At 46.1% G+C, this 27,830-nt stretch overlaps 1 protein-coding gene across 2 annotated transcripts in view; it reads right to left on the bottom strand.

Annotated features, from left to right (window-relative positions):
* Positions 1-22,263, bottom strand: part of STUM (stum, mechanosensory transduction mediator homolog) — a 60,141-nt gene extending 37,878 nt beyond the window's left edge. For both annotated transcript variants that reach the window (XM_029226880.1, XM_029226881.1), the window contains exon 1: positions 21,794-22,263. In XM_029226880.1, coding sequence (XP_029082713.1) covers positions 21,794-22,001 — 208 coding nt within the window. In that variant the 5' untranslated portion in view covers positions 22,002-22,263. The remainder of the gene's footprint in view (positions 1-21,793) is intronic.
* Positions 22,264-27,830: the final 5,567 nt, after the last annotated feature.

Below are 27,830 nucleotides of genomic sequence, written 5' to 3'. Positions count from 1 at the left end.
GAGTACAGAGCAGGGCCCATCAGGGAGGTGAGCGCCAACGGGCCGAGGGTACTGTTAGTGACAGATCTGGAATGAGAAGCTGGGATGCCAGATCTCAGCCCAGCGGGGGCCACACTCCTTCCCAGCTTATTATCAGTCAGCAAGTGTGGCTGGGATCCTGCTCTGTGCTCTGCGCTGGACCACACTCTAGGGGACGACACAAAAGAGGTGTAGTTGAAGAGGCAAGTCGAACCCATGTGATAGATTAGAAACCCAAAGTTAGAGCAGCAGGTAGGCCAGATAATCCAAAAGAGTAAATAAATGCTCAGTTTTAAGGCATATTCTACCCATCACCCTATCCCCTACCACCAGTCAGTTTTCATTGTCTTCAGACTTATGCTAAGAACCACGTGCATTTCTCCCATGGCCGATCCCCTGATGCCTGGGGGTGGTGGGTGAGAAATCCCATGCAGAATATGAAATGATGGGACGCAAACAGCACAGGGGAGACATAACTGCTCACTCCTTCCTTCCTAGGTCTACCTTTAAGGAGTGCGTGGGTCCATCTCCAAGTACCTACATCCTGACATGGGGTAGACCAGCTCTTGTCCTCAGGGGAACCCGCACAGGTCATTGACGGCACCCTGTGGCAGGTCCTACATTGGGCTCAGAGACGCCGGTGGGGAAAATAAAACACACAGCCATGGGAGTTCCCTGGTGGTCCAGTGGTTAAGACTTCACGCTTCCCATGCAGGGGGCGCGGGTTCCAGCCCTGGTCGGCGAACTAAGTTCCCACAAGCTGTGTGGCCAAAAATAAAAAATGTACAAGAAAACCAAAAACAAGACACACAGCCATCCTACCCAACTGTGGGGCCAAGCAATTGGGGATCTTGCCCAGGCCATTGCTTTCTCTGCTTTCCTTTAGCCCAAATCAATTCCCAAGCCCCATAGTGAGGCCCCTCTCCTCAGGATGGACTCAGAGTCCAGCCACAGACACTGAGGTCCTAGACTTCGGAAACCTGGCCACGCCCAACTTGTGAGCTTTGGTGCATCAGCCACTACCCGCCCCCCTTCTGCCTTAAGCCTCAGAACCCCAGCTTTAGGGCCTAAGATGGTTATGTTTATTTTTCTCCTTCCTGAGTCAGGCCACAGGATGATCCCTGAAAAGATTCCACTTGTGTATTCTATCCACATGACCCCTCAGCGTGGCCGAGGCCAAGGGTAGGCTCTCCCATGCCCTCCCGGCATGGTGTGGTCATTGGTTGTCGGCTTGAGGCTGGTTTCTTTGAGGTCCACAAATGATTCTTGGACTCCACACTGAGATGTCAAAAAGAGGAATTACGAAGACAAGAAAGACTTCTCCAAAATAGCTCTGCAGCATCGGGACCTGCTCCAGCTCTGGCTGAAGCATTCAGATGCCTGACGGGCCCCAAAGGAAGGCTGAGAATGTAGCCGGGTCAGTCCCAACCAGTCACTGCAAGGCGGGCTGGCTGTGTGCACTGCCCACGGGCCCCAGCCTCCCCGGAAACTCACTTTAGTTATGATCAAGCCTGTTGTACTTGATTGATGTGCTGATGGAACAGAGGAACGGTTCACGCTCCCAAATGCCTGCAAGAAGCTTCTGTGCCTCCTTGGGATTTTAATGGTTGGCATCCCTGAGAGAATCTCTTTTGGGCATCTGGACCCTGCGAGCCAATGCCACCTTGTACCATGACTTGGTTCCCATGGCCCCAGGCAGCCCCTGAGTGAATTAGAGCTGGTAGACTTGAAGTGATAGGAAAGCACTTACATAGGGTACAGTAGTTTAAATTTAGGTGCAATTGCTATATCTGAACTGTGTGAGTTCAGAACGTTCGGCTTTTAACCATATAATTTTTAACCTATTAGAAAATACTTTCAAACTTACAGAAAAGTTTCAAGAATAGTATAGAAAAATCGTGTCTACACTTTGCCCAGATTACCAGATTTTAACACTTGACTATATTTGTTTTATTTTTCTCTCCCTTTCTCGTTACATAGTGTTATCTTTTTTTCTGAACTATTTGTAAACAAGGCTGCATACATCTTGGCTTTTTATCCCTTAATACTTCAGCGTGTTTCCAAAGACAAAGGTATTCTCTTATGTATCCCCAGCACAGTTACTGATTTTAGGAAACATAACATGGATACAATATTCTTTCTAATCTACAGTCCATATTTCGATTTTTATCAACTGTCTCAATAATGTCCTTATTGGTATTCTTTTTCCCTCCAGTACAGAATCCAATACCCCGAAGATTATGCTTTGTATTTAGTGGTCATCGTTTTCTGTCTCCTTTAATCTTTCATAACGATGATATTTTTGAAGAATACATCCCAGGTATTTTGTAGAATGCCCCTTGATTTGGGGCTTTTCTGATATTTCCTCACGAATGGATTCAGATTATGCACCCCTGGCTAGAATACCACAAAAGTAGTGATGTGTCCCTCTCAGGATGTCACATCAGGAGGCATGCGATCCTCCTTGGTGATGCTAATTTTTTTAACGGCTTTATTGAGATATAATTCATATACCATAGCATTCACCCATTTAATCATTCAGTGGCTTTTAGTATATTCAGGTTGAGCCACTATCACCACAATCAATTTCAGAACATTTTTTATCACCTGAAAGAGAAACCCCATACTCATTAGCAATCATTCCCCACGTCCTCCCAGCCATGCCACTCCTCCCCCGACAGCTATTCTCTGTCTCTGCGGATTGGCCCATTCTGGACATTTCACATAAATGGAATCATACAATATAGGGTCCTTTGTGACTGGCTTCTTTCACCTAGCATGACGTTCTCAAGGTCCAGGTAATGTTATTTTGTTCACCCGGTCAAGATGCAGTCTGCTTTCTCTGCTCTATGATTTTTTTTCCCCTCACAAGCAATAAGCATTCTGTGGAGAGACACTTGAAGATCATGCAGATATCCTGCTTCTCATCAAAATGTCCCCTTAGGTTTAATTTGATGGCTATTGCCCAAAGCAATCTTTATTAAAATGGCTTACGAAGCTTGATCGCCTCCGCTGCTCCGCCCTCCCCCTCCCCCTCCCCGCCCACGCTTATCAGTTGTTGGCTGAGCAACTTGAAAGGATGGGTTCTGACCCAGCTCTTCCCAGTCACATGGTGACCGTCCTCAGTGAATTCCCCACAGAGCAAGCCCTCTGGTCTAGCGACGGGGGCGGCCAACATCCCTCCCCTGCCCCACGTCCCTCCCCTGAGTGGCTGGAACACCAAGGACCCACCAGAGACACACATGTTGTGGTACAGCATGTACCAGAGTCCTCCAGTCCTGCCTCAGCCCTGAGAACTGGATCCCATCCTTCCCTCTGAGCCGGGAAGGCTGAGAAGTGACACGAGAGCCTATGTCCCTTGGGTAAGAGACACACTCACTAGGTTAACGGGGCCAGGACACGCTCTTGACTCCACCTTCACAACCAGAAGTCAGTCTGCACACACATTTTTCCTTCAACAAATGCCTACTGGGCCGTGCTAGGTGCTGTGGGAGGTTGAAGTGATAAAGCACGGCCCCTCCCCTCAAGGAGATGATTCATATGAGAAGATTAAGACACTAACAGCAGAACAGAATTTAAGGGGAGCAAGAGAAATGTCCTAAGTGGCCTGACAGCCCCAGGAAGGAGGAGCTCCCCACACGGAAACGGTCAAGAAAAGCTTGGAGCGGCAGGGCGCTGGAGGTGGGCCTGGAAGCTGGGCAGGATTTGGACACGATGGTGGAGAAGGGTGTTCCAGGCGGGGGTACAGAGGAGCAAAAAGGCGTGGGCAGAACCATAAAAGCAAGTCGTCCGGTTTGATTCAGTAAAAGGGAGGGAAAGAATAGGTGAAGTTCATTGAATCCTGGTGGGTCTAACGTGGAATGTGAACTTAGTCTGTGGACAAGAGGGAGCTATTGAAGGTTTCAGAGCAGAAGAATGAAATGGGCAGAGCTGAGCCACGGGCAGACATGGGCTTAATCTGCTAGCATAGAAATTCTACTAAAACCATGGGTGCACTGAGCTGTTGCCCAGGAAGACCCACGTCCACCTGAGGTGCTGTGGGCACTCCCTTCTGCCGCCTGGACTAAGGGGGAGTCTTCTCGGGCCAATGCAACACCCACAACCAGGGCCAGAGCCCATCTGTCTCCAGAGGGAGGGGCTCACTCCACCTCGGAAATGGCCCACGTTTCAACTTATGCCACTGGCGCCATGCTTTTACGTTTTTCATTGAGAAAGTTTTCCCTCTTGGTGAGACGCTTCTTTTTAAAACAAAACAGAAAATAAAACATGACAACCTCCCAAAAAATGTTTCTTCCGAAAGCCTCCAAGCGGCTCGCGTCTCGCCCATCTGGGCCTCGCCTTCTGAGATGCGGATTGCTGACTAGCAGAACTCTGAGAAAAAGGTACCCAGACAATCACTCTTCCTCAAAACCACCTGCCTGAAGGTGTTCTTGTCACATTAAGCTTCCGAGGTTCTCAAAGGAAACGGGCCAAATGGTGGAATTGGAAAGCAGGGCAGGGGAAGGAACAAAAGGCTCTGAATAGGCTGCAAACCACTGAGTTGTACACATTGAAAGAGTGACATTTATTTTATGTAGCTATATCTCAATAAAGCTGTTATGAAGGGGAAAAGCCTGGGGCAGTGAGAAAAAGAAGGTTCAGGTGGTGGGATCGGATGTGATCACTGACAAGTCATGTATTGTCTCCTGCAGCCCTCATCAGGTCTTTATAATAGCCACACACTCATTTAATTCGACAAATAGTAATTAACCCTCCAGTACGAGCCAGGCACTGGAGTGGGCAGGAAGACCTTGGGCTGGGGTAAGTGACGTGAGATTGTGGGTAAGAGCCTTCGGTCCGGGAGGAGACCTCTTCTCTGTAAAGTGAAGGGGTTGGACAGCCCTAAAGCTGCCTGGCCCTGGGAAAAGGGGACCATTTTCTTTGTTGAGATTTTAGGACAGCTGACAGGCTCTTGTCCACAAACACCAAATTATTCTTGGCTTTGGGGTCAAACTTCTCAGTCAGTGAAGACCAAAGCCTACAGAAGACCTGGCCGTGGCCCCTACACAGTCCAGGTTCCAGGACAGCCCTGGTCTCATGTCATTTTTTTCTTTTCAAGAAAAATGACTTCTTCAATGAATTTAAGACCTTTCATAAAATAAATGCTTATAAGTATCCATCAATAGACAAATGGATGATGTGGTATATATACACAATGGAATATTACTCAGCCATAAGAAAGAATGAAATAGTGCCATTTGCAACAACATGGGTGGACCTAGAGATTATCATACTAAGTGAAGTAAGTCAGAAAGAGAAAGGCTAATACCACGTGATATCACTTATATGAATCTAAAATACGATACAAATGAACCTATCTACAGAACAAAAATAGGCTCACAGAAATAGAGAACAGCATTGTGGTTGCCAAGGAGGGGGAAGGGGGGAGAGGGAAGGATTGCGAGTTTGGGATTAGCAGAGGCAAACTACTATATATAGAATGGATAAACAACAAGGTCTTAACTGTATAGCACAGGGAGCTACATTCAATATCCTGTGATAAACCATAATGGAAAAGAATATGAAAAAGAATATATATTTATGCATAACTGAATCACTTCGCTGTACAGCAGAAATTAACACAACACTGTAAATCAACTATACTTCCATAAAATAAATTTTAAAAAATGAAATTCTGCTATTTGCAACAACGTGGGTGGACCTGGAGGGTATTATGCTTAGTGAAATACGTCAGACAAAGACAAATACTGTACGATATCACTTATATGTGGAATCTAAAAAAATGAAACAAATGAATGAATATAACAAAGCAGAAACACAGAGAGAACAAACTAGTGGTTACCACTGGAGAGAGGCAAAGGCGGAGGGGCAAGTTAGGGGCAAGTCTGTTAGAGATACAAACTACTATGTATAGAATCAATAAGCAACAAGGATATATTATACAGCACAGGGAATATAGTCAAAACTTTGTAATAACTTTAAATCTATAAAAACACTGAATCACTATGTTGTACACCTGAAACTAATGTAATGTTGTAAATCTACTAAACTTCAATAAAAATACATCCTCCCAAGGCCGACCTCTGCCCCTTGCCCAGGCGATAGGGCTTCAGGGATACAAACCACCTACATGGCCTCCAGGATGAATAAACGGTTTCCCTGGAATCATGAGCTGGGAAGTTCAAACACAAACCTAGGACCTGTCTAACTTTTACAGTAAGATAACTACAGGTAAAGCTTGCGGGGCATTTGTGCATGTGTCTGCGTGTCCAAATACACAAGCACACATTCATTCTCCAGTTTGATGCTCCCACAGCCTTTTACCAAACGGTAGAATCGGCCTCAGAGACATGTCCCTCTCAGAGGCCCAGGGTTTGGGGGTTATAATGGCAGAACCTTCTGGTAAATGGTAAACCAAGCCCTAGAGAATGTGCGCTGTTGCCCCCTTGCCCCCAGTGTGTTGGGTATGGGAGGTCCCAGCAGTGCCCAGCAGGAGGTCCCAGGTCTCGGCTCTGAGCCACATGGGACCAGATGCTGAAAAAGCTGCCCTGCTTACAGCTCTCCCGCTCACCCTCGTGCCACTGTGAGGAAAAGCCCAGGATGAGCCTGGGAACAAAGGACATTTTGTTAATGTTAACTGGTAGTGATAACCCCCTTTCTGACCATGGAGTGCTTCGCGGTTAAACAGAACATAAACGACCCTGAGAGGTGGCAGAGCGGGGATTATTTCCGTTTCACGGATGGGGAAATGGGCTCAGAGAGGTGAAGGGGCTCAGGGCTGCACGCATCTGAAAAATCAGAACTAGCTCTGGGGCCTCCTAACTTCTAGTTCACCCCCTTTCCACAACACCTCGTGGCTTCATGAATCTGATGCGCAACTGGAGATGTGATTTAGTCCAGTGCCCTCCAGGTCACCCCACTGTATTTACCCTACCTGCCTGCTTATGTATTGCAGCATCACTTAAAAGCCAATGTATAAATGTCACTGTGCCAAGCGACACTCGCTCAGTGAGTCTCCCACGGGACGTATCCTGTAGTGAGTTGGGTCACAGCCTGGGCAGCGATACTTTGAGGGGTGACCAGGTCCCGTTCAATAATGTAAATAGCATCCACATTTCTTCCCAGATGTCACAAGAAACGGAGCTGCTGTGGGGAGTGGACGTGGTCAGTGAGCAGGTGATACTAAGGAAGTCTGGGCTGCAGTCAAGTGTAGACCCAGGGGCGTGCTGATCAGAGGACAGTTGACTCAGTGCCTACCACAGAGCACATCACTCCCCAGATGTGCACTGTGCTCCTGCTGAGATGCAAGGTCAAAGGCGACAGGGTCCCTGCAGTAGACCGTATGTTTGATAGTGAGAGCGCTCTTAAGGAAAATGAGCTAGGGAAAGATAGGGAGTCTGGGGAGGAGGAGGAGAGCCACAATTTTAAGTAAGATCGTCTGGAAGGTGTTATGGGCTGAGCTGTGTCCCCTCAAAACTCCTATGTTGAAGTCCTAACTCCCAGTGCCTCAGAATGCGACTGTGTTTGGAGATAAGGTCTTTAAAGAGGTAAATAACTTAAAATGAGGTCTTGAGGATGGGCCCTAACCCCATATGACTGGTGTCCTTATAAGAAGAGGAGACCTGGACACAGAGACACACAAACAGAAGACCATGTAAAGACACATGGGGGAAAGTGGTTGTCTACAAGCCAAGGAGACAGAACTCAGGAGAAACCAACCCTGCTAATACCTTGACCTTGGGCTTCCGGCCTCCAGAACTGTGAGAAAATAAATTTCTCATATTGAAATGCATTGAGGGCTTTCCTGGTGGTGCAGTGGTTAAGAATCCACCTGCCAATGCAGGGGACACGGGTTCGAGCCCTGGTCCGGGAAGATCCTACATGCCGTGGAGCAACTAAGCCCCCAAGCCACAACTACTGAGCCCACATACCACAACTACTGAAGCCCGTGCACCTAGAACCTATGCTCTGTAACAAGAGAAGCCACTGCAACGAGAAGCCCGCGCACCACAACCAAGAGTAGCCTCCGCTCACCGCAAGTAGAGAAAGCCCGTGTGCAGCAACGAAGACCCAACGCAGCAAAAAAAAAAAAAAAAAAAATGCATTGAATGATGAAATTTTGGATATACTGGGTTAAGTACAATATACTAATAAAGTTAATTTCACCTGTTCCTTTTTACTTTTTTTATAATATAGGTACCAGAAATTTTAAGATTACACCTGTGGCTCATGTTATATTTCTCTTTAACAGTTCTGGCCTAGGGCCACGTGGGTCATCATGAGGACTTGAGCTTCTACTTGAGTGACGTGAGCCATTGGAGGGTTTCCAGCCCAAAAGTAACATTATCTGATTCACTTGTGTTTTAAAAGGATCCCTCTTATTGCCACGTTGAGGACAGACTATAAGGGAGGTCAGTATGGGCAAGCAGCCCGTTAAGAGGCCACTGCACTCTGGAGAAGATGGAGGCTTGGACCAGTGAAGTAGACACAAGATGGTGAGAAGTGGTCAGATACTGACTACATTACGAAAGCAGAGCCAAGTGTTTCCTGACAGACTGGGCGTGGGGTGTGAGAAAAAGAGGAGTCAAGGATGAATCCCAGCCTTTGGCCTGAGCTACTGGAAGGATGCCATTTGCTGCGATGGGGAAAGACGAGGGAGAAGTAAGTTTGGAGAAGAACATCAGAAGTTTGGTTTTGGATAAGTTAAGTCTATGATGCCTTTTGCTTTCCAAGGGGAGATATTGAGAAGTCAGTTGGATATAAAACTCCGGAGGTCAGGGGAGAGGTCTGAGCTGGAGATCTGGATCTGGGAGTCATCATCACAAGGATGCAATGTAAAGCCAGGAGACTCAGCATGAACATCGGGGGAGGGCGGTGGTGTAGGCAGAAAAGAGATCAAGATCAAAGAGAAGATCGAGATCAAGAAGATCAAGTGCCCTGGGGAACTCCCAAGCTTAGAAGTTGATGAGATGAGCAAAGGAAACAGAGAAGGAGTCACGAGTATAAAGAAAACTAGGAGAGGGTGGTGTTCCAGAAGCCGAGTGAAGACAGTGTTTGGAGGAGGGAGTGAGCAATTGTGTCCAATGCGACTGAGAGGTCCGGGAAGTTGACGGCAGAATTGACCACTGGATTCAGAAAATCTGGAGGAGACTGGTGATGCTGAGAAGTGCAATTCAGGTGACTGATGGAGGTAAAAACACGCTTAGAGCGGGTTCAAGAGAAAATGAGGGAAGAGGGATTGATGACAACAAATCTAGACAACTCTTTCAGGGGACTGAGCCACAAAGGGGAACAGAGAGATGGGCAATGGGCAGAGGTGGGTGTGGGATCAAGAGATCCTATTTCAAAATGATGGGAGACAATTTCAGTATGTATATGTGCTGATAATGAGTCACTAGACAAAGGAAAATTGATGACGTCTGAAAGAGTGGGAATTCTTCTGGTGTTTTCCTAATCTCCAGAGTATGCTTATATTGCTTTTTCTGTTTTATCAACTTCAGACATCATTTATTGACTTTCTGCTATGATACATAAGAGTTAGCTTACTTAACCATTCCTCATCTCCCTTCTACTCTTGTTCCCACATTATCCCATTGTCCCAAAACATCGCTTCTGTATTTCAGTGCATCTGTTGATTTCCTTGGTAGTCTTTATTTCTTGGTCTAGCAACTACAGACAGTATGTCTTGATCACTCACTCCACATGAGGAGGGTATTCACATCTCTACTCTACCCTCCACACATTAGTCAGCTTTGGTAGGCTGTGATGGGACAATAACAACACTAACGCAACAACAGAAAAATCTCAGTAACTCAGGCTTATTACTCACTCATGTGACATGTCATGCTCTGCTTCTGATACCCTCTTTATTCTGGGAGCCAGGTTAAAGGGCAGCCCCCATCTGAGACCTGCCATTCTCGTGAGAAAGGGAAAAGAACAGTGGCAGAACCTCACAATACCTCCGAAAATGTCTGCTCAGGCATGGCATATGTCACTTCCACTCACTCAACTGGCCAAAGCAAGTCACATGGCCAATCCTGATATCAATGGGCAGGAAACGAAGTAGTCCCCTCCCACAGGAATCGTGGCGAGCCACAGGGCATTAAGTGGAGATGTGCCATCATCTTTCAGTGGATAAGTGGGAACAATAATTTAATCTATCACAATCTACCTGCCAACTTCTACAAGCTGTTTTTTTTTTAATTTTATATTGCCAAGGTAAAAAAAATCTTTCACACTCCTTTATAGCTATTATTAAGTACTCTTCAGTGCTTTGCCTGTGGTTCGTTTTAAAAGTTGAAAACCACTGAGGAGGGCGGAGTCAAGATGGCGGACTAGGAGAACGTGGAATTCGCGTCTCTGCACAACTAGGGCACATACCAGGCACCTGTGGGGGACCACAGACACCTAAGGGGACGGGAGGAACCCCCAGTGACCGGGTAGGCCGTGGGGCATGGCGGGAGTGAAGGGGGAGGAGTAGTGGAGGCCAGACGGAACTGGCGCCCCTGAGGGATGGCTGGGGGAGAAGGGATCCCACATCCGAAGGGAACATTGGGGGACCACTGGGAGGGTGAAGGATCAAAAGGGAGGGTGGCCAGGTTTCCCCTGCCCACTTGGACCCCCAGGAACCTGCTGAGATCCCGGGCCTGATCCTCTGCCCACCTAGGCCCCCTCCAGCTATGTGGGTCTTGAGGGAGTGGGAGGGAGGGAAGGGGGAGCAAAAGTACAGGCTGGACCTACAGGACTGGCACCCCTGAGGAGTGGCTGGGGGAGGGGAGGAGTTCCTACACCCAGCAGGACCCACCCACCGTTAGAGGTCCAGCAGGACAGAGGAGACCCTGGGGGAGACCATGGGTGGGGGGGCATGGAGGAACAGACGGGAAAGCGGCCAGTGCTTTCCCTGTCCACTTGGGCACCAGGGAGCCTGCTCTCGGAGCCTCCCTCCTCCCGTGCAGGGCCCAAGCCCCGCCCCTGCACCCCCACCCAGGGCCCCACCTCTACACTCAGAGACCCCCTCCATCGCGCTGGGCCTAAACCCCACCCACACACCCTTACCCAGGGCCTTACCTCCAAAATCCGGAGCTCCACACTCCAGAGGCCCTCCTTTCCACGTGCTGTCTCTGCCCTTCTGGGCAGGTCCTAAGCAGATGCCCCGCCCCACACTCAAACGTCACCGCCCCCTCTGCCTAGGTCCTGCCCCACCCTAAACCCCACCCCTGCCTAAACTCCACCTCCACAGCCAAGGCTTTTTTTTTCTGTTGTGGTTTTATTTTACCTTGTTGCAGTTGTTTCAATTATATTTTTATTTTTCCTAATATATTTTTTATCTTCCTAATTTTATTTTGTTTTTTATTCTTTATTATTTTATTGCTCCTTTTTTTTTTTTTTTTTTGCCATGCCACACAGCTTGCGGGATCTTGGTTCCCAGGCCGGAGGTCAGGCCTGAACTCCTGTGGTGGGAGCTCTGAGTCCAAACCACTGGACTAACAGAGAACCTCGGACCCCAGGGAATATTAATCAGAGTGAGGCCTCCTGGAGGTCCTCATCTCAGCACCAAGACCCAGCGCTATCCAACTGCCTGCAAACTCCAGTGCTGGATGCCTCAGGCCAAACAACCAGTAAAACAGGAATACAGCCACACCCATCAAAAAAAAAAAAAAAATAGAAACGACAAAAAAATGTTACAGACGAAGAAGTAAGGTAAAAACCTACAAGACCAAATAAATGAAGATGAAATAGGCAACCTACCTGAAAAAGAATTCAGAGTAATGATGGTAAAGATGATCCAAAATCTCAGAAACAGAATGGAGAAAATACAACAGAAACATTCAACACCGATCTAGAAGAACTAAAGAGCAAACAGTGATGAACAACACAATAACTGAAATTAAAAATACACTGGAAGGAATGAGTAGCAGAAACCGAGGCAGAAGAACGGATAAGTGAGCTGGAAGATAAAATAGTGGAAATAACTGCTGCAGAGCAGAATAAAGAAAAAAGAATGAAAAGAACTGAGGACAGTCTCAGAGACGCTGGGACAAAACTAAACGCACCAACATTCAAATTATAGGGGTCCCAGAAGAAGAAGAGAAAAAGAAAGGGACTGAGAAAATATTTGAAGAGATTATAGTCAAAAACTTCCCTAACATGGGAAAGGAAATAGTCAATCAAATCCAGGAAGCTCAAAGAGTCCCATACAGGATAAACCCAAAGAGAAACATGCTGAGACACATATTAATCAAACTATCAAAAATTAAATACAAAGGAAAAAAATTAAAAGTAGCAAGGGAAAAGTAACAAACAACACACAAGGGAATCCCCATAAGGTTAAGAGCTGATCTTTCAGCAGAAACTCTGCAAGCCAGAAGGGAGTGGCAGGACATACTTAAAGTGATGAAAGGCAAAAACCTACAACCAAGATTACTCTACCCAGCAAGGATCTCATTCAGATTCAATGGAGAAATCAAAAGCTTTACAGACAAGCAAAAGCTATGAGAATTCAGCACCAACAAACCAGCTTTACAGCAAATGCTAAAGGAACTTCTCTAAGCGAGAAACACCAGAGAAGAAAAGGACCCACAAAAACAAACCCAAATCAATTAAGAAAATGGTAATAGGAACATACATATTGATAATCACCTTGAATGTCAATGGATTAAATGCTCCAACCAAAAGACATAGACTGGCTGAATGGATACAAAAACAAGACCCTTATATATGCTGTCTACAAGAGACGCACTTCAGACCTAGGGACGCATACAGACTGAAAGTGAGGGGATGGAAAAAGAAATCCATGCAAATCAAAATCACGAGAAAGCTGGAGTAGCAATACTCATATCAGATAAAATAGACTTTAAAATAAAGACTGTTACAAGAGATAAGGAAGGACACTACATAATGATCAAGGGATCCATCCAAGAAGAAAACATAACAATTATAAATTTTTATGCACCCAACATAGGACCACCTCAATACATAAGGCAAACGCTAACAGCCATAAAAGGAGAAATCGACAGTAAGACAATAATAGTGGGGAACTTTAACACCCCACTTACACCAATAGACAGGTCATCTAGACAGAAAATAAATAAGGAAACACAAGCTTTAAATGACACAATAGACCAGATAGACTTAATTGATATTTTTAGGACATTCCACCCGAAAGTAGAAGAATACACTTTCTTCTCAAGTGCACACAGAAAGTTCTCCAGAATAGATCACATTTTGGGTCACAAATCAAACCTTGGAAAATTTAAGAAAATTGAAATTGTATCAGGCATCTTTTCCGACCACAACGCTATGAGATTAGAAATCAGTTACAGGAAAAAAACAGGAAAAAACACAAATACATGGAGGCTAAACAGTGCACTGCTAAATAACCAAGAGATCACTCAAGAACTCAAAGAGGAAATCAAAAAATACCTAGAAACAAATGATAACAAAAACACGATGATCCAAAACCTATGGGACGCAACAAAAGCAGTTCTAAGAGGGAATTTCATAGCAATTCAAGCTCACCTCAAGAAACAAGAAAAATCTCAAATAAACAACCTAACCTTACACCTAAAGCAACTAGAGAAAGAAAACACAAAATTAGTGGAAGGAAAGAAAACATAAAGATCAGAGTAGAAATAAATGAAATAGAAACAAAGAAAATAGCAAAGATCAATAAAACTAAAAGCTGGTTCTTTGAGAAGATAAACAGAAGTGATAAACCTTTAGCCAGAATCATCTAAAACAAAAGAGGGAGAGGACTCAAATCACTAAAATTAGAAATGAAAAAGGAGAGATTACAACTGACACCACAGAAATACAGAAGATCACAAGAGACTACTACAAGCAACTATACGCCAATAAAATGGACAACCTGAAAGAAATGGACAAATTCTTGGAAAAGTACAACCTTCCAAAACTGAACCAGGAAGAATTAGAAAATATAAACAGACCAATCACAGGTAATGAAATTGAAACTGTAATTAAAAATCTTCCAACAAACAAAAGTCCAGGACCAGATGGCTTCACAGGTGACTCCTATCAAACTTTTAGAGAAGAGCTAACACCTATCCTTTTCAAACTCTTCCAACATATAGCAGAGGGAGGAACACTCCCAAATTCCTTCTATGAGACCACCATCACCCTGATACCAAAACCAGACAAGGATGTCACAAAAAAAGAAAATTATAGACCAATATCACTGATGAACACAGATGCAAAAATCCTCAACAAAATACTAGCAAACAGAATCCAACAACACATTAAAAGGATGATACAACATGACCAAGTGGGATTTATCCCAGGGATGCAAGGATTCTTCAATATACACAAAACAATCAATGTGATACACCATATTAACAAATTAAAGAATAAAAACCATATGTCATCTCAACAGATGCAGAAAAAGCTTTTGACAAAATTCAACACCCATTTATGGTAAAAACTCTCCAGAAAGTGGGCATAGAGGGAACCTACCTCAACATAATAAAAGCCATATATGACAAACCCACACCAAACATCATTCTCAATTGTGAAAAACTGAAAGCATTTCCTCTAAGATCAGGAAAAAGGCAAGGATGTCCACTCTCGCCACTGTTATTCAACATAGTATTGGAAGTCCTAGCCACAGCAATCAGAGAAGAAAAAGAAATAAAAGGAATACAAATTGGAAAAGAAGAAGTAAAACTGTCACTGTTTGCCAATGACATGATACTATATACAGAAAGTCCTGAAGATGCCACCAGAAAACTACTAGAACTAATCAATGAATTAGGTAAGGTTGCAGGATACAAAATTAATGAACAGAAATCTCTTGCATTCCTATACACTAACAATGAAAGATCAGAAAGAGAAATTAAGGAAACAATCCCATTTACCATCACAACAAAAGAATAAAATACCTAGGAATTAACCTACCCAAGGAGGCAAAAGACCTGTACACAGAAAACTATAAAACACTGATGAAAGAACTCAAAGGTAACATAAACAGAGGGAGAGATAGACCATGCTCCTGGATTGGAAGAATCAATACTGTGAAAATGACTATACTACCCAAAGCAATCTACAAGTTCAATGCAATTCCCATCAAATTACCAAAGCCATTTTTCACAGAACTAGAACAAGAAATTTTACAATTTGTGGGCTTCCCTGGTGGCACAGTGATTAAGAATCTGCCTGCCAATACAGGGGACACGGGTTCGAGCCCTGGTCCGGGAAGATCCCACATGCCGTGGAGCAACTAAGCCCATGCACCACAACTACTGAGCCTGTGCTCTAGAGCCTGCGAGCCACAACTACTGAGCCCACATGCTACAACTACTGAAGCCCGCGTGCCTAGAGCCCATGCTCCACAAGAGAAGCCACCACGATGAGAAGGCCACGCACCACAATGAAGAGTAGTCCCCACTCGCTGCATCTAGAGAAAGCCCGCACACGGCGATGAAGACCCAACGCAGCCAAAAATAAAAATTAATTAATTAAAAAAAAAGAAATTTTACAATTTGTATGAAAGCACAAAAGACCCCGAATAGCCAAAGCTATGTTGAGAAAGAGAAACAAAGCTGGAGGAATCAGGCTCCCTGACTTCAGACTATACTGCAAAACTATAGTAATCAAGACAATATGGTACTGGCACAAAAACAGAAATATAGATCAATGGAACAAGATAGAAAGCCTAGAGATAAACCCATGCACATATGGTCACCTTATCTTTGATAAAGGAGGCAAGAATATACAATGGAGAAAAGACAGCCTCTTCAATAAGGTGGTGCTGGGAAAAATGGACAGCTACATGTAAAAGAATGAAATTAGAACACACCCTAACACCATACACAAAAATAAACTCAAAATGGATTAAAGACCTAAGTGTAAGGCTAGACACTATAAAACTCTTAGAGGAAACCATAGGCAGAACACTCTATGACATAAGTCACAGTAAGATCCTTTTTGACCCACCTCCTAGAGTAAGGGAAATAAAAACAAAAATAAACAAATGGGACCTAATGAAACTTAAAAGCTTTTGCACAGCAAGGGAAACCATAAACAAGACGAAAAGACAACACTCAGAATGGGAGAAAATATTTGCAAATGAAGCAGCTGACAAATGATTAATCTCCAAAATATACAAGCAGCTCATGCAGCTCAACATCACAAAAACAAACAGCCCAGTCCAAAAATGGGCAAAAGACCTAAATAGACATTTCTCCAAAGAAGACCTACAGATGGCCAACAAATGCATGAAAAGATGCTCAGCATCACTAATTATTAGAGAAAAGCAAATCAACACCACAATGAGGTATCACCTCACACCAGTCAGAATGGCCATCATCAAAAAATCTATGAACAGGGGCTTCCCTGGTGGCGCAGTGGTTGAGAGTCTGCCTGCCGATGCAGGGGACACGGGTTCATGCCCCGGTCTGGGAAGATCCCACATGCTGTGGAGCAGCTAGGCCCGTGAGCCATGGCCGCTGAGCTTGCGCGTCCAGAGCCTGTGCTCTGCAGCGGGAGAGGCCACAGCAGTGAGGGGCCCGTATACCACCAAAAAAAAAAAAAAAAAGAGACATACACCCCAATGTTCACTGCAGCACTATTTACAATAGCCAGGACATGGAAGCAACCTAAATGTCCATCAACAGATGACTGGATAAAGAAGCGTGGCACATATATACAATGGAATATTACTCAGCCATAAAAAGGAATGAAATTGAGTTATTTGTAGTGATGGACCTAGCATCTGTCATACAGAGTGAAGTAAGTCAGAAAGAGAAAAACAAATACCGTGTGCTAACACATATATATGAAATTTTAAAAAGCAGTACCGATGAACCTAGTGGCAGGGCAGGAATAAAGACGCAGACGTAGAGAGCAGACTTGAAAGCACAAGGGGGAAGGGGAAACTGAGATAAAGTGAGAGAGTAACATTGACGTATAAACATTACCAAATGTGAAATGGATGGCTAGTGGGAAGCAGCCGCATAGCACAGGGAGATCAGCTAGGTGCTTTGTGCCCACTTAGAGGGATGGGGTAGGGAAGGTGGGAGGGAGGCTCAAGAGGGAGGGGATATGGGGATATATGTATACATATAGCTGATTCATTTTGTTGTACAGCAGAAACCAACACAACATTGTAAAGCATTTATACTCCAATAAAGATGTGGGAAAAAACCCACAAAACTGAGGAGCATTTATATCATTATGACTAAGCAAATATTCTTCACTACAGAATCAAAGGGAAGCTAAGAGCCCATAGAGTGCACCACTGTTCCAATGGCAGATTCTATGCACTTAAAAGAGCTTTCCTTACAATCCACCACTTGCTTAAAATCAGGCCACATTTTGATTTGCTTCCTATTTGAGCTGTACCTTTAATAATTTTTTGTTGTTGTTTTTCCTGAAGTTGTTATTACCTCTCTTTTTTATTGTTGGTAGAAGAAACATGTGCTTTCTACATCATATCCCTAGTATCCTCAAATTCTTTCTCATTTATTGTTTGGAATCTTCTATTCTTTTTGGAGCCTACTGGCCTCCTGATATAATTGGGTAGGTTGCTTCATTTGAGCCTATTAATGCTTTTGCATAGCTTTTTGTCTTTACTGCAGTTACTAATTGCCTTCTGTTTTTCTTGCTTGCTTTCTGTTTTGTATCACAACTTTAATCTCTTGCAGTATACCAATAATATACTCTGTGGAATGTCCCCTTCTCACATCATCCTCAGAAACCTCTTTCCTGGAGCCTTCTACCCTCCCACTCTAATGAAGACTGACTGCTCTCCAGGCTTGCTGAACAATTATATCCTGCATTGCTTTTCATGTCTGCCCTGAATTGGATACATTATTCCCTGGATCTCATATCTTCTTTCTTGGTTTACTCTCTTGTTTTGCTGAAATACACTCTCAAATGACTTTCTTAAAAAGGTTGAGTAGGATGTAAACTTCCTTGGTCCTTTCATCCTCCGGCCTGCCTCACTTCTATATAAAATAAAGGCATTGGGCAAGATGATCTCTAATGCCTATTCAAGGAGTAAAATTCTGGTCAGTGTGCATTCTATAAATAGCATGTTGATAGTATATCAAGGAGAAACTTTAAATGGTTCCTGCTCTCAAGGAACTTACAATCTATCTAGATAGACAAATAATAAACTCTTGAAACAATAATAAAAAGGCAACAGTACAAAAGATGCCACAGGGTAGGGCATGGTTCATCATCAACTAGAGGCTCAGGCTTAAAGGAAAGAGAGAGAGAAGCTGAGCCAACCTGTGGTGCTCTGACCAGGGAAGCAAGACCTTAGCTGAGTGTCAAAGAGTAGGCAATATATTAGGGACAGATTAAATATTTATGAATATTCAACAGTAGATTAATATCCAACATTAATCTGATGGAATGGTTAACAGTCACTGGAAGTTCTCCTCTGTCCAACTTTCCCTGCCACTATCTGAGTTATCAACATTTTCATTTCACCAAGTCAATCAAGATAAATAACAGTTTTCAAATATGAAAGTATCATTTGGATCCTAACCAATAGATAAACCCTCTGGCCATTTGGGGGCATAACGGTGAACTTCCATTACATGTATGAGTAATTGTGTATACTTATAAATGCCCTACCAGTTGGACTATGAAGGTCCATGGCCTTTATTAGTAGACTTTCACTGAATAGGAAATTACCATCATCCATTTTTCAAATTTATTTTGCATTGTTCCAATGAGGTGTCAGAGCGATCATAAATGACTTCTCCTTCCCATCCACTCCCAGGAAAGGAAACATCCCTCTTATGTATGTTATCCCAACAGCACTGTTGCTTGGGTGGAGAAGGCAACAGGGAACTGTAAGGACTGGGCTTCTCCATGGCAGGTCCTGCAGACTGGATGGACCTGAGACACTCTACCAGAGAAAAACCGTGCCTTCATTTAGCCCAACACTGGCACTCTCATCCAATTTTGCAAATGAGGAGAGGACTTGCAGGTAAGGAAGCTTCCAGAAAAAAGAAGAGCTCTTTGGGCCAATTCTGTGACCAGTTTCCAGAGAGTGGGAGTGAAGTGAAGCTGGCAAGTGCTTGGGGCCTCGTGATGGATACACTCAGCAAAGTCTAACCCGATACTACTCCCTCTGGGAGGCTTTCTCTGAACACCCACTCCAACCCTGGAAGAATCAATTACTGCTCAAATACTCTTCCTGCTGCCATCATGGCACTTCCAAATGTAAACAAAGTTTGCATCAATTTCCCTCAACTATCTATGACATCTTGACTGATTTATTCATCATCACATCCCCAGTGCCGGGCATGTGGTGGGTGCTCTGTGTTTGTCGAATGAATGAGTGAATGCATTAAAAGAAGCTTCGCTTCCTCAAAGGGCAGAGCCAGACACGAACACTCAGTTTTTGCAGGAGCATCAGATGAGCCAGGAGGACCTGGAGAGGTAGATCTGGGTTGAGGGAAAAATTTCTGAGAGCTGGGACCATTCAAACCACTGGGGAGGGGGCAGTGCAAAAAAAAAAAAAAGCCTGCAAGTTTTGCCTGGGCTGCTTTGCCGTCCAGGACTCTACTGCAGGTCGAGGGGAACAGAGAGATCAATAAGTACTCAGAAGAAAGGTCCTGAGATGAGAGCAGCACTCAGCTCTGTAGAAGGGCAAAGAGCCACAGGGACCTACGGTCTCCGGAACACTCTCTAATGGCCAGACCCTGAGCTTTACGTAATCTCATTTCATCCTCCCAGCAACCTGGAGAGACACGCATCCCTGACTCACAGATACAAAACACCAACAAAGATCTGGAACCCCTTCAGGGTGGAGAGGGGCAGGGGCCTGTGCACTCAGTCCACTGTACAATGACAGTCAAAACAAAATGATAAAAGGCCTGGATTTCGTCATTGAAAATTCCTAAGTCTGTACACGCATGGCTCATCTCAGCCTGTTTTATTACTTTTGTAGTTTGCTTTATTTCCTCTTTATTTTCTTCTGGCTTCTTAGAAAGGTTTCTTACAAAAATCCCATAGGATTCTGATCTAACAAAGGGAAGTGTAAAGAGAGAAGAGCTGGATGCCCAGGGCAGGGGGGCAGAAGGGCAGGGGGCGTGGCAGCTGGGCTAAGGGTGGGAAAGGGACCTAGTGAGGCAGACCCAGGAGGGCGGGCGCAGGTGCACAGGCGCTGTGGCCTCAGCCAGCAGAGACTTGACGTAGCTCCTCCCCCCAGGCCCCAATGTGCTTCTTTCCTCAAAGACCATAAGATGGCATTTGCTTCACCACTTTAAGAAAAGTGGAATCGAGACACATCCCTGCTCGTGATCTACACATCCCTGCTCGTGATCTTCACATCCCCGGAGAGATGGACAGGCAGTGTGTTTTTACTCCAGCAGGTGGGGATTTCTGACAACTTAAATTAACGTCGCTTGCGTCCCCACCGTGTCTAAATGTACTAAGAGAGCCGCCCTGATGACACCAACCAGGCTGATGAAGGCACCAACAAGGCGGACGCCCAACTAAAGACCACCTAACTTCCTGCTCAGACAGATACGCTGCTCTGGCCACAGCCCCCCACCTCCCCCCAGGGGGCAGAAAGGTGAACACGAAGGGGAAAGTGAACGCGACCTGCGTGGGTGGGTGTGATCTTCGCTATCAGCGCTGCAGAGGACCCTGCAGAGCTGGCTGAGAGCGGGGCGTGAGAAAGGCCAAAGCAAAACAGAAAACCACTCCTAGCTGACCTCTGTTCTTGGGAACTTGGAGCCTTACAGTGGCAAGCTTTCTCCTGGGCACAGAGGTGCCTGCCTCTCCAGTCCCGCACGGAATTGGGGGGGTGGGGTGCTCTTAGCACGGAAGAACAGCCGGTGCCAAGCTGGCAAGCTGGGAGTGGGGGGAGGGCGTGCAGACAGATTTGGGGGTGGGTTTAGGAGAGGGAGGGTCAAGAAAACCTAGCATTTCCTCCCTTTATGCCCTCTTCGGCACTCCCATCTCTGTGATGGGCCTCTGTTTTAAAATTTGGGACACTGGTGCCATCAAGGACCCTTCAGGCAGCCAAAGTCCGACACCGAATTACAACCGCGCTCTCTCCACTTTCTCAGGAACGGAAGTGATGGGATGGAGTTATGGGGTCACCTCTGGCCAAGTGCGGTTCAAACTCACAGGCATCTAAGCTAACAAAATCATCCCCCTTCCCCTCGGCGTCCTGCGGGGCTGCCGGCGGAATCGCGGGCACTCGGGAAGGAGGTGGGGGAGACTCTGGCTAAAGAGCTCTCGCCCACACACGCCCAGCACCGCGCGAACGCAGGCGGGGCTGCGAGGAGCCTTCTATCCGGGCTCGCCCCGCTTTTCCACAGCTCGGCCGACTTCTCGAATGCCCGAAGACCTTGGTCACCCCCACCCGCGGCCCCAACGCTCTTCCGGCTGGGGGCCCGCGCCCCTCCGAGACAGGAGCTCGTAGGGGGGCGAGCGCGGCGGAGGGAAAAGACAGGATTTGGGGGCGCCTGGAGGGGAATCTAGCCAGGGCCGAGAGAGCCGCCCGGGCCGCCGCCCGCGTGATCCAACATTCCCGGCAAAGTTTCTGGCTCTTTGGGCCCGTATCACCTGGCTCCCAGGTCGGAGAAGGTGAAAGGTGTGTCAGGAGCCCTTCGCCGCGCCTCCCTCCGGGCGCCCATTCCAGGCGCTTCTGCCACCTGCCAGAGGGCGCTGGGAGCGCCGGCGCAGCACATGCCGCCCGTGGTTGCCGTCCGAGGGTCCCTCCCCGGCGCCTCCCCTGCCGCCCTCCCGCGCCGGTGCCCGGGACGCAGGGGTCGCGGCCGCCGCGTCTTACCCAGTCCAGGCACGAAAGTGTTGAGGAAGAGACAGATGACGGCCACGGGGAAGGGCATGTAGGGGATGGCGGCGCGCAGGGGGCCCTTCTTCTCGCGGACCTGCACCACCACCCCGCTGGACGAGGACGTCCCCCGGTCCGCCGCCGCCACCGCAGCCACCGCCGCCGCCGCTGCCGCCGTCTCGGCGTCTTTGTGCGAAGGCTCCATGGCGGGGCGCGCTCCCCGGGAGCCGGGCTGCCGCGGCCGGGACTGCCGCCCAGTGCACAGGAGGCGGGTGGCGGCCGGCTCCGGGCTCCGGGCTCCGGGCTCCGCGCCGAGCTCAGGCGTCCGGCGTGCTCGGTGTGCCGCGCGGCTAGCCCAGAACCCCGCACTCCCGCGTCCCCAAGCGCCCGGCCCTCTGCCGCGCGCTCCGCTGCGCTCCCACAGCCCCGGCGGAGGGGCGGGGAGGGCGGCGTGACACTCGGTGACAGCGCTCCGACGCCCCTCCCCGCGGGGCCCCTTCCCCGCCCTCCGCTCCGCTGCCCCCACCCCCCAAAATACCACTTACAAATCAGGGAGGAGGGAAGAAAGTAGAAGAGGAACGCAGAGGGAGCTGGTGTCCAGGCATTGGGAGGAATGGACACACGTCTCGCTCCCCAGACAGGTGAACCAGGAGGGAACCTCAGCCAAGGACACCGCGAATTGGGCGTGTGCGCTCGGCTGGTACGGCGGGGAAAGGCTTCGAGGTTGAGTCCTTTACTCCGGAGGATGCATTTAACGCTAGGGAGATGGAGGCAAGGAACGCGCCACGCCTGGTATCTAATACGCTTTAAATTCGTTCTGATTTAAATGGACTTGAGTCAGAGAAAAAGCGATTTTAGGATCGATAATCGAGCTGAAAGCAGGAGACGCAGCTTTTCAAACAGGTCCATGAGACTAGTTTAAATGGGACCCTTCCTTACATACACACACACACGCACACACACACAGATGCGAAAAGCTAAAAGAAATGAGCCTGTTGCTCGGAACTGGGGTTGGGGCGGGGGTGGTGGTGTTGGGGACCATCCCCTGAACAGTTCTGGGAGAAACCTGGGGCTTTTGTGAGCTGGACCTGGTGTTTAAAAAGCCAGAGAAGACACAGCGCCATCTGGTGTTGATAATGCAGCAATTGGTAGAAGCAGAAGGATGTGGCCGGGCCGTGTCCAAGCCGGCACCAGGAGGCCCCATATTTAATCAGATTTCCTGAATAACGCCACCTTCACCTCCACACCTGGAAAAAGTGAACGAAAGCAACTGCCTCTTATGTTAGGGAGGGATTCAAGGCATCAGAATTATCCAGATGTTCAGCAAATTGTCTGCATAAATCCCCTTCCTTTTCAGTAACCCTCTTTCTCCAGGAAAAATGGTGATTGAATAATCCCCAAACAACCCAGGGACTCCGAGGAAGGATGCTAAAAAGAACCATGGGTATTATTTTATGGGTATCTGAATAAAATAATTTTAAAAGCAGATGGTCAGCAGGGGGTAGTGGTGATACTGGTGCGGACACACACAGTAACTAGTTAGGCCTGGCAGTCAGAAGTGAACAGGACCGAAATGTTCGTCTCTATTCGGCCGCTAATTACCTGTATGACTTAAAAGAACTCATTTAACCTCTTATGGGCTTGAGTTACTGTGACTGTAAAATCAAAGCAATATTCAGTTTAATACTTGCTTATTGAAGACCTAATATGACTTGGATTCTGGGGAGAGGGAAAGGAGTAAAACCCAGCCCCTGACTTCAAGAGTCTAATAGAGTAACTGATAGATACTAACAACTACAAGGGACAGAATTACAGACGGCGATGAATGCTGTAGCTGGGTAAGCTGAAGGTGCTGGGAAAACATGGAACCATCTGTGAAAACAGCTACAGAGGAGAGGCGTCAGGAGGTTTCCCAAAGAAGGTGATAGTAGATGAGATTTGAGCAAAGACTACAGTTAACTACTTGCAGGAGATTTATTTTATTTTAAACAAACATTTATTTATCCAAGCAGTCTGCCGGGCACTAAGCACTTTACATATTTTAACTCAGTTAATCCTTACCACACTCTGTGAAGTATTATTTATTACCCCATTTTACCAATGGGAAAATTGGAGCACAGAGAGGTTAAGTAAACATTCTTTGAACATTCTTTTGCAAAGCACCTGAATGGTTTTAGGGCCACTAAAACGGTTTCAGGGAAGGAAATGGATTTACATCCTCCAGTTTTCTAGATGATTTGCTTAATATCTAGAATGGATGTCAGAAAGACATCTAGGCAGAGCAACAGCATATATGAAGGCATGGAAACCTAGAAAAGTAGGAACATTTCAGGAATTCAAGTGTGGCAGAACTAAGGCTGGTATGGGCAGGGGCTAAAGATGGCTCTGGTGGGGTGGGCAGGTAAGGACTGGCAAAGGAATTTGGATTATATGGAATCACTGCAACATTTTAAGCAGGCATGTGGCATGACTTGAATATTCTAGTCACTATTACTATGTAACAAACTACCCACAGACACAGCTATTTTGTTATGATCACAAATTCTGTGGATCAGGAAACTGGACAGAGTACAGCTCAGACAGGTCTTCTTTGCTTTATTATGTCTGGAGCTGAGAGGACTCCAATGGTGGCAGCTGTGGCTAGAGGGTCCACTTCCTAAAGGATTCTCAACTCTGATACCTTGACTGGGATAACTTGACAGCTGGCTCAGCTGGGACCGTTCCGTAGAGCATCTACAAATGGCCGTTCCACGTGACGTGGACTTTTCACAATGTGGTGGCTGCGTTCTGGGAGAAACTTCCCCAGAGGGGGCATTGCAGGACCAGTGGAAGCTGTGTGGACCTTCTGCCCTAACCTCAGAAGTCACACAGTGTCAGTTCTGTGGGCTCTGTTGGTTGAAGCAGTCGCAAACCTGCTTAGATTCAAATGGAGGACACCATACCTCTCAATGGAGTAATGTCAAAGCATTTGAGCCCTGGTTTTAAAACTACCCTAATGAGATACCGTTTGGGGGAAGGACCACTCAGTCAACAGTGTGGAGGATGGATTCGAGGGGGTTGTAGACAAAAAAAAAAAAAAAAAAAAAGTTTCCGTTATATCAGTAAACAACGAATGTTGCCCTCCATCAAGTCATCCGTTACTGTAGCCACCCTGACGGTGCGCCCTGAGGGGAGTTCAGGATGGAGGGAAACGGGATACTGGCCCGTTAAGATGCGTATCAAAGGTATAATTTCAATGAACCCAGACTCTTGCATCTTCCCAGACATAGAAAAGCACTAAAATTATTAACTTGAGATGTCTGTTTCTTGTGAGTAGCAGTAATCTTTTGATGCTGGACTCCATGTTTGTTTGTTTTTCAACGAAAATTCCTATACATCCCAGCTCCTCCCTTACCTCTTTAAAAGAGTCCTTCAGAGCTATCTGAGAGGCTATTTCCCAGGCTATAGTCATCAGTAAGGTCCCCTAATAAAACATAACCAACAACTTTTAGGTTGTGCATTTTTTGTGGGGGTTTTTGTTTGTTTGTTTGTTTTTGTTCCTCAGTTGACAGTGTAAAATTAGGGCTCATGAGAGGAAGGACTCTTCCTGACCTCCATGGATGGGGAATAGGGAAGGGATAGTTCCCCAATGAACAAATAATAGTGATATTATTAGCAGACAAAGCGGAAAGTTCAGTTTGAGGGACTGAGGACAGCCAAGGGGTTGTGGGCACTTGTTGATTATATAAGCAGCTGTCTTGACTGTCAGTCAGTGTGAGTCTCAGTAAAGCTATTTGGGCTGCAGACTTTGGAGCCCTCAGCATACAAATAATACTTAAAGCCCTGTGGAGTAACGCAAATGTGGAATAAGAAGACTAGAGTTTCCAGGAAACTCACCAGAGGCTACTGAAACCAAGCAGAAAGAGAGGAGGGAGAAGGAGGTTTTAAAGGAGAAACACTAAGAGTGTTTCATGGGAGCCAAAGAGGAAGATTTTTAATGAGGAGCGGTCAGCCGTGTCAAATGCCATAGAAAGGTCAAGACCCCGAAAGTGCCTATTAGATTTGGCTGTTAGGAGGTTCAGCTCACTGGAATCCCAGCTCAAAAATCTCAACTACTGTGTCCATTTTCAAGGAATTTGTCCCATTTCACCTAAATTGTTGAATGTGTTAGCAAAAAATTATTCATAATATCCTTTTATTATCTTTTTAATGTCTGTGAAATCTGTAATGATGTCTCCTCTTTCAGTCCTGATATTGGTCATTTGTGCTTTCTCTTTTTTCTTAATCCCTCTTGCAAGGGGTTTATATCTATTTGACATGGTGACCATGACATGTTTGAAGGTGAGTTTAAGATCTAAGCTACTTCAGGTAGTAAGAGGTCTCCAAAAAAGTTGAAACCTTAAAAAATAATCTCCCCTCGCCAAATCAGACACAAATACAGCAGAGGAAACAGAGCAAACAGTTGATTACCTCAGCCAAATACATCTAGGCCATGCATTGGGTCATGAAGATAAAATCTGTTGTTTGGCTTTGTTCTGTCATCAGCTGAAGAAAGTACCTCAGCTTTGAACCTCTTTTTAGCTGAAAATTTTTTTTTTTGCTTAAGTCAGCTTCCAAATTGTACACGGAATTCATATATCAACCAGGATGGCTCCTTTTAGAAAAGACTACATCGCAGCCTTGGTAGTAGAAAGACAGACTTTATTTGGAGTTCCCTGTATTTAAACAATTTCTTAACTTCTCTGAGCCTCAGTTTCCAAAACTGTAAATAATACTTATCTCATTTGTGTATGTGTCGGGTTTAAGGGAGAAAAATATGTGCAAGATACTCAATAAATGGCAACTGAGTCAGGAGCCTTTTCACCCCAAGTGATAGAAAAACCCGACTCCAATTTAGCTTAGAGGGGAAAAAGGGAATTTATGGACGTGATGGCTTTTTGATGTATGAACGAGGCAAAGCTGAATTTCAGTTCCCAGAATTCCCTTTCTAATCTGTTTCCCTTTAGCGTGGGCTACAGGTGATGATGGCTCTCAAGAGCTGAAGGACAGATGGAGGCGGTGGCCACTTCATACCATACGTGCACCTTCTCTGAGGCATTTAATCAAATACTCATCTAGGTGCTGTGGCGAAGCAATTCTGCATACGTGATTGGAGTCCCTAATCAGTCAACCTTAAGTTAATCTATGAGTGTCCTGGCTGGGCCTGACTTAATCAGTTAGAAGTGCTTTTAAAAGCAGGCTTAGGCCTTCTCTGAGGGAGCAACTCCAAGAGACTGTTAGGTCAGCTGTTGCTTTCCCTTCCTTCTAGATCTTCCTTTGTGACCCAAACCTGTGAACGTCAAGTTTCAAATCTTACCGGGGGCTTCCCACTTGCTTGTGATCTTCTCTCCCTATCTGCCTGGACCTCAGATTTGCTTAGCCAACCCCCACAGCGGTGCAAGCCAATCCCTTGTAATAAATCCATATCTGTATCCTTATCTATCTGTCAATCATCTGTGATTCTGCTGGCTCTACTTCTCTGATTGAATCCCAACTGATACAATGGGCTCACGTGGCTGGGAAGTCCAGAGAAGGGCTCAAATTATAACAATGAGTCATCTAATCAATTCCTCTCTCTCTCTCTCTCTCTCTCTCTCTCTCTTTTTTCCTCTCTCTCTCTCTCTCTCTCTCCATCTCTCAGCTCTGCTTCCCTCTCTGTGTAGTGGCTTCGTTCTGTACACTGGTTCTCCCCATGTGGTGAGGGAGATGGCCTCTGAACACTAGGTTCACATCTTCCCAATCAAATCAAGCAGAAAGAGACTTCTTTCTTTCCCACAGAGAAGGGGTTCTGACTGGTCCACATTTTGTATCAATCACTTTTGCCAGAATACTATGTTAAGTTTGACCAGGCTTGTCATGAGTGGGATTCTGTGATTGACAGCCCCCATCAAACCTCAAGGAGTGGGTAGAAGCACCCCCAAAAAAAGAGGTGCTACTGTAACCAGAACAGGTGTCTGGGGATGTATGCTAGACAGACATAGCATAGTGACCACAGTCTACTGCAAAAACTGTTAGT

Source organism: Monodon monoceros, unplaced genomic scaffold, assembly GCF_005190385.1.
Source record: "Monodon monoceros isolate NGI ecotype Baffin Bay Population unplaced genomic scaffold, NGI_Narwhal_1 Super_Scaffold_18, whole genome shotgun sequence".
NCBI lineage: Eukaryota > Metazoa > Chordata > Mammalia > Artiodactyla > Monodontidae > Monodon > Monodon monoceros.
The sequence above is the reverse complement of the archived record's forward strand: the minus strand, read 5'-3'. Positions and strand labels throughout refer to the sequence as shown.